Source organism: Staurois parvus, unplaced genomic scaffold (genome assembly GCF_062004578.1).
Source record: "Staurois parvus isolate SC_StPar_1 unplaced genomic scaffold, SC_StPar_1.0 ptg000376l, whole genome shotgun sequence".
Classification (NCBI taxonomy): Eukaryota; Metazoa; Chordata; class Amphibia; order Anura; family Ranidae; genus Staurois; species Staurois parvus.
This window is the reverse complement of record NW_028318172.1, coordinates 2,231,898-2,244,521: the sequence shown is the minus strand read 5'-3', so window position 1 is coordinate 2,244,521 and position 12,624 is coordinate 2,231,898. Positions and strand designations below refer to the sequence as shown.

Below are 12,624 nucleotides of genomic sequence, written 5' to 3'. Positions count from 1 at the left end.
AACAGTGGGACTTTGCGGGGGCTTCTTGCAGATAGCTTGGCTTCACATAGGCGTCTTCTAATTGTAACAGTACTCACAGGTAACTTTAGACCTTCTTTGATCTTCCTGGAGCTGATTGTTGGCTGAGTCCTTGCCATTTTGGCTATTCTTCTATCCATTCAAATGGTAGTTTTTCACTTTCTTCCACGTCTTTCAGGTTTTGGTTGCCATTTTAAAGCATTTGCGATCATTTTAGCTGAGCAGCCTATCATTTTCTGCACTTCTTTATATGTTTTCCCCTCTCCAATCAACTTTTTAATCAAGATACGCTGTTCTTCTGAAAAATGTCTGGAACGACCCATTTTCCTCAGAATTTCAGAGAGAAATGCACTGTAACCAGCATGTACAACATTTGCTGCCTTCCTTCCTTAAATAAGGGCAAGAATTGCCACCTGTTTTTCAAAGAATGAACTACCTCACTAATAGAACTACACACTGCTATTACTTTGACCATGCCCCTTTCAATTAGTGATTCAATTACACAGAATCAGCAGCATGCATGTCATGACTGTTGGGTCTGTTGGATTTCTATTACGCTTCTACACCTGCTAGTAAATTATTTGCCATGTAGAAATATCATTTCTACCAAAAACAGTGATTGGTCTGGTTAGTGATGTCTGACTGCTTTTATTTTGAACACAACTGTATACCTGGAATCTACAAGCCAGTCAGTCTAATATCAATAGTATGTAAACTATTGGAGGGGACGTTAAGTGACTATATTCAATACAGTTCCACTTAAATGCTTAATTTAGAAATTGAGATCTGTTGGCTTAGACACAGTGCATGTACCTAAATAGAAAACTGATTACAGGTGCGCATCCAAAGGGTGGAGATAAATATCATGTACTCAGAATGTAAGTGGTGTACGACATTGCTCTGTCCTAGGACCAATCCTTTTTAACCACCTCCCGACCGGCCGTTGCATATAAACGGCCGGACGGTGGCAGTGCAGGGTCGGGTGGCCGTTTATGAACAGCCTCCCCGCACCCTGCTTGTGCGCGCTCCCTGGGAGCGCGCAGCACCGCGATCCGGTGCCCGCTGTGTCCTCCGGACACAGTGAAACATCGATCGTTGGACGGGACCTCTGTACGAGGTCCCGATCATGTGATCACTGATTGGCCAATCAGTGATCACATGCAAAGTAGTAAGCAAGATGTCACTTGTGACATCATTGCTTACTACGTGTGAAATCTGTGAATGATCAGAGGTCACATGGTACAAGGCTATTCGCAACAGCCTTGTACCATGTGACAAGGTGTGACCAATCACAGCTCACTCAGTACTTCTCAATGAGTGCAGGAATGCACACAGAGAGAAAGAGAAATGATTGCTTTTACATCCTATATGGGTGTAAAAACAATCAGTGTAAAAAAAAAAAAATCTTCATCACCCCCCACAAGTAGTACAGTGTCACCATGGTGACACTGTACTGCTAGGGTGACAGTATGTAAATAAAAAATAATAATATAAAAAAATAAAATAAAAATGTAAATAAAAATGTTTAAAAATTATAATTTTTAGTTATAAACTAATTTGTTTTTGTTTGTTTTTTTACTAAAAAGATAACGGAATAAATTTTGGCAAAGATTTATGATGAAATATTATTTATTTGCAAAATTTTATAAAAAAAACACTTTTGTTCAAACTTTTTTGACTTTTTCATTTACATAGCAAAAAAAATAAAAATCCCAGCGGTGAATAAATACCACCAAAATAAAGCTTTATCTGTCTCAAAAAAATGGTAAAAAATCAATTTGGGTACAGTGTTGCATGACTGCGCAATTGTCATTCAAAGTGTGATAGCGCTGAAAGCTGAAAATTGCCCTGGTCAGGAAGGGGGTAAAAGTGTCCGGTCTGGAAGTGGTTAATTTATTCAAAAATGATAAAGAGGTTGCCATAAATAACTCAGTCTTAGTGTATGGTGATTGTATAAAGCTAAACAGGGCATTAACCTCACAGCAGGTTATAGAAACCCTTCAGGAAGACCTCCAAAAAAAAAGAAAAAGGGTGGGCAACTACATGGCAAATGAGGTTTAATGTTGAACAATGTAATGTAATGCACTTGGGAGCCATAAATACGAATGCAAGTTATTCGCTAGGAGAACCATTGGGGGATTCCAGGATAGAAAAAGATCTGGGGGTCTTAGTAGATCACAGGCTCAGCAATGGCATCCAATACCAAGCTGCAGCAAGCAAAGCAAGCAGAATACTAACATGCACTAAAAATGGTATTTACTGAAGGGATAATATTGAGATTCTACTACTTTACAAAACTCTAGTTTGGCCACATTATGAGTATACCGTCCAGTTGTGGTCACCAGTCCTCAGGAAGGATGTACTAGAACTATTGAGAGTCCAGAGAAGGGCGGCAAAGCTAATAAGGGGACTGGAGGACCTCAATTATGAGGAACAACTACAACACTAAACCTATTTTCCTTGGAGAAGCGATGCTTGAGAGGAGATATGATAGCGATCAGGGGCGGACTGACCATTTGGAAACTCGGGCACTGCCCGAGGGCCCAGGGTCAGTAGGGGGCCCCATGAGATGCCCCTGGTACCTTTTTATAGGTTTTTTTGAGTTTGGGCAAAGACACAGGGGCCCCATGATCCCCTATTGCCCAGGGGCCCCATGAGTTGTCAGTCCGCCCCTGATAGCGATATAAAAATACCTCAATGGCGTTTCTAGCATAGGGAGAAAACTATTTAGTTTCTGTACTTTACTCCCAAGATATGGAATGTATATGATGAAATTTCTATTATCTTAATTATACCGTAGTACAAGGAACTGATTATTAGGCTCCATGTACACGAGACGTTTGGAAAATACTTCTGAACGATGGAAACTGCTGGAAAACGTAGGTTAAAAAATGTCTGTTTAGCCACATTTGCGTACCGCATTTATGTTTGTTTGCGCTTAGAAGCATTTTTTAAAGATATCAGGAGACCTCCAAAAATGCCCAGAATGCACTAAAAAAACAGTAAAAATATTAACTATCTCAGACATTTTAAAAGAAATAGAGAGAGCAGAAGCAGAGAGGGCAGTATGTGTTGAGATGACCTATCTTTTCTGGTTGTATTCACTATGGATCCCATCATGAGCATAATGCAGCACGTTCTACCATTTTTTTCCCTACACGCAAAACCTGGAACTGACTACACTGGTGTACTGGGTCCATTTGAATACATGGAAAACGCTTTGCTTGCATTTCTGATGATGAAAAAAGGCTCTGGACAGCATTTGGATATGGAACAGTTAAAAAATCACTTCTAAACTCAAATGCTTATAAACGCGGTTAGACATGTTTACAAGCGTTTGGCGTTTTGAAAGGTTTCTTCACAGTAAGAGCTGGGAAAATGTGGAATAGACTCCCTCAAGAGTTGGTTCTGTCCAACTCAGTTGATTGCTTTAAAAAATGTCTGGATTCATTCCTAGATACACACAATATAACTGGATACCAACATTTTATAGGTAAAGTTGATCCAGGGAATATCCGATTGCCTCTCAGGGAATCAGGAAGGAATATTTTTCCTGCAGGAGCAAATTCGATCATGCTTGGCTGGGTTTTTTTGCCTTCCTCTGGAACAATGGTGGGTATAGGATTATAACTATGTTTTTTTTTGTTTTTTTTTAACTGGATAGACTTTTGTCTTTTTTCAGCCAGACTAACTATGTAAATTCCTACCTCCTAGCTTCTGAAGCCTCTTAAAGGGCTGGGAGGCATCGGCGGGAAGAGGTTAATCTGAATGTTGAAAAACATTTATATGAAGTCATTTTGTGCTAGCTAGCTTGCGGTAACTGTAGCCGTATTAGTGCACATGCAAAAAGAACAATTGAGTACTGTCCCTAACACTTTATTTGCGCTAAAACTTTATGTATTAGTACTGGTTGGACCTTGAAAAAGGGGAGACACCCAGAAAGCTTGTCCTGAAAATTTGGTTGTTCGTGCAAATAAAAAAGTATCGCAGACAATACTCAATTGTTCTTTCTGCTAGTTAACTGAACTGAGTGCTGGGAAACATTTGCAACGTATATCGGGCACAAACCGTTTTTATAACAAATAAACCAGGACTACGCTATGAGTGAGACTACTCAAAACACCAAACGTGCAAAATATTCACCCAACAGAAATGAATGTGTTAAAAACCAATCCAAAAACGAATAAACAATATAAAGTCCAATAATTCTTCACAGTGCTCCATAGTGAAGAACCTAAATGCTATGAAGTGATAACAAGTAAAGCAGTACTGCTCAGCAAAAACACCTGTACCTATTTTATGCTCAGCAGCTGAACAGTTACTGTATAGTGCAGACTACACAAAAACCCAAAAATGCTAAGTTTTCACCCAAGTGTAATATATGTGTTATAAACAATCTAAAAACCAATGAATAAACTATATAAACTCCAATAATTCTTCTCAGTACTCTGTAGTGATGAACATAAAACAGGTTTGAATCCCAACAACACTCTTAAATTGATTACACACGTACCTTAATGTGAACAAGTAAATGCGCTCACCCCTCCATGGACCTATGATTGGTTTGTAGGTGGTAGTACTGTATTTCTATTGTCAATTTTCAGTGTTATTAGTTTGTATATTTGGTATGTCATATTTGAATAAAATTTGGACTAGAATAGTTCTTACATCAAAGCAAGTGGAGGAATTTTTTAGGTTAGAGCTAATTAAATTGTTTATAAACGTTTTAGGTTTTAATTTTATGGAGTGGTGATGATTAAATGTAACATGGTGGTGTATAGGACCCAGACAGCGCTCAGGAGCAGTAGCAGTAGTGATTGTTAAGATTGCTGTTGTTTACTGGTGCTAGGTGGTTTAGAAAGCAAATAAATGGAGTATGATGGCAGCGGGCGGGCACCTCTGATGAAGCCCCATCTTGTGGGTGTAATGCATAAGGTGGAGTGAAGTGTAATCAACTAAAGTGTCACTGGGATTCACAAGTATTTATGTTCATCTCTAAGGAGCACTGTGAAGAATTATTGAACTCTATATTGTTTATTCATTAGTCTGCACACTGTTAATGCATTCATTTCATTTGGATGAACATTTTACACGTTTGGGGTTTTGGGTAGTCTCAATCATAGCGCTGCAGTATTACTTATTTTTTTTAACAAATAGTTTTTAGTGAATCATGATTTTCTTAAAGTGAACTTTTCAGACTGTTAAAGTTTTCATATACCCAAAACCAGGTACTTTTCTTATGTGCCCTTCTTATCCTGGATTGTTAGAGACCACCTACCATACCTCTGTTCAATGCAAAAATGATGACAGATGGGCACACAGAACAGATATTTCTGACTAAAATAAGTGACAGCATGTATCATCTGGTGCCTGGTCTTAAGCACACAGTTTTCTTTTAACATTTTAGTACAAGGTTTGAGTTTGCTTACATTACCTGTTTAACACAGCAATACCAAAACTATTTATGGCCTTTCAAGACTAGGCTTGTAAAATAGTCATAGCTATGATTTTAACAGGGATTGTGGCTTTTCAGGATAATCTTTAATTTTTATAAAGAAACCAAAAGAATGAATGAACATGAATAACACACAGGAAAATAAATGTATTTGTTTAATACAAAAATAAAGAACTGATCCACATTATATTTAAATACAAATATTTCTGTACACAATTTTAAAAGTCGATGCAATTGGTGGAGCTGGAAAACCTGTCCACAAAATTTTCCAAATGCAAAAACTTAACCACCATATTAATTTTGTTGTTTTACCCCTCATAACCCAGTAAGACAAGCATCATGATTTAAAACTGTAATCCATTAAAGAAAAGGCCATTTTCCTACTTGTGATTGGTTCTCTGTTTTTTATATACAATTTCAGGCTTCCACTGCAATATAAGATATTTTTTTTCCAGTTTCAATACAAGAACTGTATACCTTTAGTGGTTTATCTGTCTTGTTTTGTTCACTCTTTGGGTAAAATATTTCTGGAAATCAACTTAAGCTTCTGCTTTGTTTCCCAGTGCTCAGCGGTGGATTGTGGATGAAAATGAAGAAAATTTGCCAGGTTATATTCAACAATGTCCTAAGGGAGGAATAAATACTACAATAAAACAAACGGTTATTAATTCATGAAAGCAAACCTGTACAGTAAGTTATTAAGGCAAAGCTAAATAAGTTCCAAAAACTCCAGCTTATTACATTTTAGCAATACTGATCCAGGGGAAAAGAAAATAAGACTTCAATATGGTAGTCAGATCAGCTCCTTGGATCAGTCATCAATTAATTGACATAATTGGAGAGAACAAATCTTGTAACAAAATTTAGCAATCTTAATTGCTGCAATAAAAGTTAGAACCCTACATCTACTGTAGTCAGTCCCAGCCATGGCTGTATATTCAGAGTAGGTAGCAAAGTTTAGGTCATGTTAAAACTATATTGAACAGCACTTATACCTGCTTATTTTATAAATCCCTAACGTGTTTAGTTTTATTTAGTCTCTCTGGCTTTCTTGTCTGTTTCGTTTATCTTGTCTTGTACAATCGGTGAGCTTTTCTGTACCATTGGTGATACCTTATATGGTAATAGTTTTTTTTTTTTTTTTTTTTTTTGGTGCTTCAATCTTATTTTCCGATTGTTCTTATCTTCACTTCCTGTGTATAACTAGAAGGTTCTCTGCCACAAAAAGAGAAACGCAAGCCATCCTTATATTCTGTATTATTCAATACATCATTGGGGCCACCTCCCAAAAACTATGCAGAATGAGGCCATCACTAATGTATTTTTTCAAGGTCACCAAATCCCACCAATTGGTAGTTTGTTGTTCCATAATATGACCAAGATGTTTGCAAGTACTTTGCAAGACATCAACCAGGCAAGAACTTGTTTGTGTGGCAAATACATCATCAACATTAATATGCTTATTTTTCCAAAAATCAAAAATATCTATAATTATCCATAACCATAATAATCCATATCAACAAAGACCCAAAACATTGCTACTGTATTGCCAGATGTGAAAAATTAAAACCAAAAAATATGTTTCAAAGACACTGTGCTGCTAAAAATACTGATTTTAAATAAGACAAAAATCAAAGCAGCTGTTCAAACTTACTCCACTCCAAGTTACATAGTTAGCCTGGCTGAAAAAAAGACAAAACTCCATTCAGTGCAACCACTAAAAAAAAAAAAAAAGTTATAATCCTATACCCACAGTTGATCCAGAGGAAGGCAAAAAAACCCAGCAAAGCATGATCCAATTTGCTCCTGCAGGGAAATAAATTCCCTCCTGATCCCCCAAGAGGCAATCGAATATTCCCTGGATCAACTTTACCTATAAATGTTAGTATCCAGTTATATTCTGTGTATCTAAGAAAGAATCCAGGCATTTTTTAAAGCAACCCACGGAGCTGGCCAGAACCAACTCTTGAAGGAGTCTATTCCACATTTTCACAGCTCTCACTGTGAAGAAACCTTTCCGTGTTTGGAGATTAAATTCATTTTCCTCCAGATGTAAAGAGTGCCCCCTTGTCCCCTGTGATGACCTCAGGGTGAATAGCTCTACACCGAGTTCACTATATGAACCACTGATGTATTTATACATGTTGATCATATCCCCCCTTAATCTCCTCTTCTAAAGAGAGAATAAATTCAGTTCCTCTAATCTTTCCTCATAGCTGAGCTCCTCTATGCCTCGTATCAGTTTGGTTGCCCTTCTCTGTACTTTCTCCAGTTCCCCAATGTTCTTTTTGTGAATTGGTGCCCAAAACTGAACTGCATATTCCAGATGAGGTGTTATTAATGATTTGTACAGGGGTAAAATGGTATCTCTCTCTGGAGTCTATACCTCTTTTAATACAAGAAGATTTTGCTCGCTTTAGAAACCGCAGCTTGTCATTGCCATTATTAAGCTTGTGATCTACCAGAACTCCCAGATCATTCTCCACCATTGATTCCCCCAGTTGTACCCCCCCTAGTATGTATGATGCATGCATATTCTTAGCCCCCAAGTGCTAAACCTTACATTTATCAACATTAAACCTCATTTGCCACATAGTTGCCCAATTAAACAGAGCATTGAGGTGTGATGGATACAAACAAATACATACAAAAAGTTATTTTACACATTAGTCCTCATGCACACTGGGCTTTTTAAAAACAATGGTAGTGTTAGCTGTATAGAGTCACGTTAAAAACGTGGGTTTTTCCCGCATTTTTCTAGCGTTTAGCCACGTTTGTGTTTTTAGATTTTTTTACACAAAAAATTAATACAATTTTTGCTAAAAAAAAGCCCAAAATAGCTGGTCTGCTGGGTTTTCCATGTTTACCAGCATTAGTGTTTTTACAGCTGAAAAACTCCTCTAGAAACCCACTAGTTCTGGGGGTATTTTACAGCCAAAAAAAGCTAAAAGCCAAAAACAGCAGCTGTAAAAACCTCCAGTGTGTATGAGGACTTAAAATGACTCTAAACAGCATTTTTATTTAATATAACAACTTATAGCGGAGTAAGTTTGAACAACTGCTTTGGGATTTGTTGTTAAATTCTTTAGCAGTGCAGTGTCTTTACATGTCTAGGTCCCAGAAAGACCACTGAAGAACAGTGGCTCTACCAACACTGAACTTGGAGGGAGTTTGAACACATGGAACATAGAGTAACTGGCCTAAGGACAACCATTGGCATGGAGTGTGCAATGGTAAATAGACACTTACCACTACAATATTGCTAGAGTAGCTGCTTTTATGAAAAAGGTTGTTCTCCTTTGTCATTGTAAAAATTAGGCTTTAACCATTTGCCGCCCGCCCTATGGCCGAATGGCGGGCGGCAAATGTCATCAGCGTTCCGGGTGGACGCCATATGGCGTCTTCCCGCACATGCGCAGATTGCGCTCCTGCAGAGTGGCACAGCAGCGCGATCTGTCACCGGCCGTGTACCTCGGACACGGCCGATGACAGATCTGAGTATCGGCCCCGTTGCCGATACCATGTGACCTGCTGTGACCAATCACGGCAGGTCACATGACAGTTGTATACAATGGATGGCTTCATTCATGCCATCCATTGTATACTAGTGTCTAGTTGTGAATGGTCACAGCTAATCACATGCACATGTCATGTGATTAGCTGTGGCCAAATCACAGCTAAGCACAAAAAAACAAAAAACAAACTCTGAATGAATCCATGTCATTCAGGTAAATGCTTGCTTATAGCAAAGTAATTCTTTGCTATAAGCAAATTGTGTAAAAAAAAAACAAAAAAACAAACAAATACTGATCACTTCACCAAGGTAGTACAATGTTATTATGGTAACATTGTACTACTTTGGTCATAGTGAAATATGAAAAAAAAAAATCTTAAAAAAAGAAAAAAAATTTAATAAAAAATAATAAAAAAAAAAAATAAAAAAAAAAAATATATATATATATTTTTTCATACTGTCACCAGTCAGTGTCCCTGATCGCCGCCATGCCAGTTATATGATGACACTGTACTGCACTGGTGACAATATGTAAAAAAAAATAGTGAATCTAATTTTTTTAATTTTTTCATTTTCCGAAAAATTATGACAAAAAAAATACAACTTCAAAAAACTCGCCATGCCTCATATGAAGTACGTCGGACTGTCTACTTTGCAAAAAGGGGTCATTTGGGGATATCTGTACTGTTCTGACATTCTTGGACCTCAAGAAATTAGATTGGCTGTCAGTACTTCAGGATTGATCAATATTCAGATCTATACCATAGTTTGTGAACTCTATAACTTTCCTACAAACTAAAAAATACATCCTAATTTGGGTTATTTTCACCAAAGACATGTAACAGAATACATCTCGGCCTAAATTTATGAAGAACAATTATTTATTTGCAAACTTTTATAACAGAAACAAAGAAAAACTTTTTTTTTTCAAAATATTTGGTCTTTTTGTGTTAATTTAGCAAAAAATAAAAACCCCAGCGGTGATTAAATACCACCAAAAGAAAGCTCTAGTTGTGTGAAGAAAATGATTAAATTTTAGTTTGGGTACAATGTTGTAGGACCGCGCAATTGTCATTCAAAGTGTGAGAGCGCTGAAACCTGAAAACTGGCCTGGGCAGGAAGGTGTAAAATTGCCCGGTATTGAATTGGTTAAAGAGGAACATCACTCTTAAATAAAGCAATATGTACATACTGTAGGTGTGGATATCAGTGTAATATTGACATAATTAAATTACCCAAAAGAAAAATGATAGCTTGACTACAGTTGGTCGATCTATGTGGCATGCCTATTTTAATTTCCCAGAATTGTTTTATGAGGCACAATGTACAGTGCACTCAAACAAATGCACCTTTTCTCACTTTCTGGGTGCACAGTAATATCTCTGAATTTCCTCTCTGTAGCTTTCTTTCCTTGTAGCTTTTGAATCCTTTGTTCTAGCTTCTATTAAAGAAATAACATTCCCTTTGTCAAAGGAGAGAGCGTATTATCCCTCATAATTATAATATACTGTATATTACTAGAATCACAATGACTCTTCCTATGCAGTGATATTATGTCCATGTCAACGTAGCTTTGTTATGCTCAGGTTTTCTTCCTAGTACAAAACATAACCCACAAGTTAATAGCTTCCTTGTAAGATTGTCTCTAGCGCATGTATACATAGGACTGTAGTAGGGAAATGATATTGTAGTGTCTGTTAGTGCTATGAATTAACTTATTATACAGTAAAACAATTTAAAATATATTCATTACCCCACATCTTTCCTCCAGCTTCATTCTGGACTTCATATTTTTCTCTGTAGGGCTCTGACAGGTGTCTTGTGCTCTCCAAGATGCTGCTGCAGATATTTCTATACGCAGTTTTTCCACTTCTGCCATGAACCCTTGGATGCGTCTACACTGCATCGGGAGTGACACATTTTACACATCATGCAAACTGTAAGCTTTCTTCATTTATACATCTAGAGAAGTTAAATGATTTTTCCATTCACCTAACGGTCCTTGCTACAAAATTCTTACCTGTTCATTATTTTTTCTCTCATAATCCTCCTGAACTGTCTGCATGGATTTCAGTCTGGCCTCTAGCTCCTATGAAGTGATCATAAAAACAGATTACTATTGCAACCCAATTACTCATTTTCAGTTTTCATACTTTAATTAATCAAAACAAGGGATCATAAAAACATATTTTTGTACTCCCCTTTTCTTACAGTCTATTTAGGGACACAGGAATTCAGGCTGACAGGTTATACTGTTGGATTGGTACAACAAAGTAGGACCAAGAACATGAAAAAAGGCATAGAAGGGGAGGGGCTTGTGTCCCACAATAGACTCCAAGAAAAAATGAGTACAAAAATCCTGTTTTGTTCACATCCATTGAGGAACACAGGAATTCCTAAATTGTTGGGATGTCTAAAAGAAGTCCAATAGATGAGTGGGCAGCATGACAACAAGGGCTAACAGACTCAAGAAAAAGACACCTGAAAACTGAGGACTGCCTACAGCTCAAGAAACTGCCTAAAAGGCCGAATGTCAGAAGATGGCATCAGATGACACCTGAATATTCATCTGGTAGAAAACAAAGAGAGAACACCATGTGGTAACCTTGCAGACTTGGAAAAGTTGCTGAATATTGTAAAAGAACAAAAAGCACTTACAGATCTAATAGAATACACTTTGACAGCCTTTGACGGACCACAAATTTGAATAACGGTCTGCCTAATACACCTAGAAATGGTGGACACTTACACGGGTCAAAGAGCTTTGGCTGTACTTCTCCTTTAAGCAGAGGAGTGGGAAAACAGCAGTAAGGACACGTGGGTCAGTAGCGGTTACCAGCAGACAACTGAGCAAGACCCAGTCACTAAGGAACCCCTTCACACTGGACTATGTGGACTAGAAAAAGCCTCTGTTCTCCCTTAAAAAAAAAACCCCAAAACTTTTTTCTTTACATTTTGTGTACTTTATAGGGTTAATTTATTTAAACAGAGTGCAGAAGCTGGTGCAGCTCTGCATAGAAACCAAACCGCTTCCAGGTTGTATCTGAACACCACAATATTTAATTTATTTCTAATATACTATAATATAAATATCTAATGCTTTGTTTTGCTGAGAAATCACTTTGAAAAATGCCCCCTAACATTTTCGACTGTGGTCATCTTGAGTAAGTGCAGATGATTCATGTAGCATTTACTTCCTGGAATTCATCTGCCTTTAGCTCAGGCATGCAGTCAGTGTGGTGGGCTTAGCTGAGAAAACCCCTCCTGAAGACTCCTGGGATGTATGACACCATTTACCTAGGCATGGAAACCAGAAAGTAACTAAAGAATTGTAAAAAAAACTGTTTATCACAAGTCAATATGATATACCTACCTATTTACTAATGCTAGCAACATAAGGATTCAAAATAGTCAGTGTTGATTGATAGAGTGAAGTTCCATTTTAACCACTACAATACCGGGCACTTTTACCCTCTTCCTGCCCAGGCCAATTTTCAGCTTTCAGTGTTGTCGCACTTTGAATGACAATTACGCAGTCATGCAACACTGTACCCATAAACAAAATGTTGAAGCTTGGCTTTGCATGCTATTGCTGAATCTGTTACGACCCTCAGATCCTTTTCCATCTTCAATTTGC

General features: G+C 37.5%; 1 protein-coding gene across 2 annotated transcripts in view; it reads right to left on the bottom strand.

The window, feature by feature from the left end:
• Window positions 1-5,615: 5,615 nt before the first annotated feature.
• Window positions 5,616-12,624, bottom strand: part of LOC149456098 (coiled-coil domain-containing protein 150-like) — a 65,311-nt gene continuing 58,302 nt past the window's right edge. For both annotated transcript variants that reach the window (XM_089685479.1, XM_089685478.1), the window contains 3 exons: window positions 11,008-11,076; window positions 10,741-10,887; window positions 5,616-6,098 (listed from right to left, as the gene is read on the bottom strand). In XM_089685479.1, coding sequence (XP_089541605.1) covers window positions 5,979-6,098; window positions 10,741-10,887; window positions 11,008-11,076 — 336 coding nt within the window. In that variant the 3' untranslated portion in view covers window positions 5,616-5,978. The remainder of the gene's footprint in view (window positions 6,099-10,740; window positions 10,888-11,007; window positions 11,077-12,624) is intronic.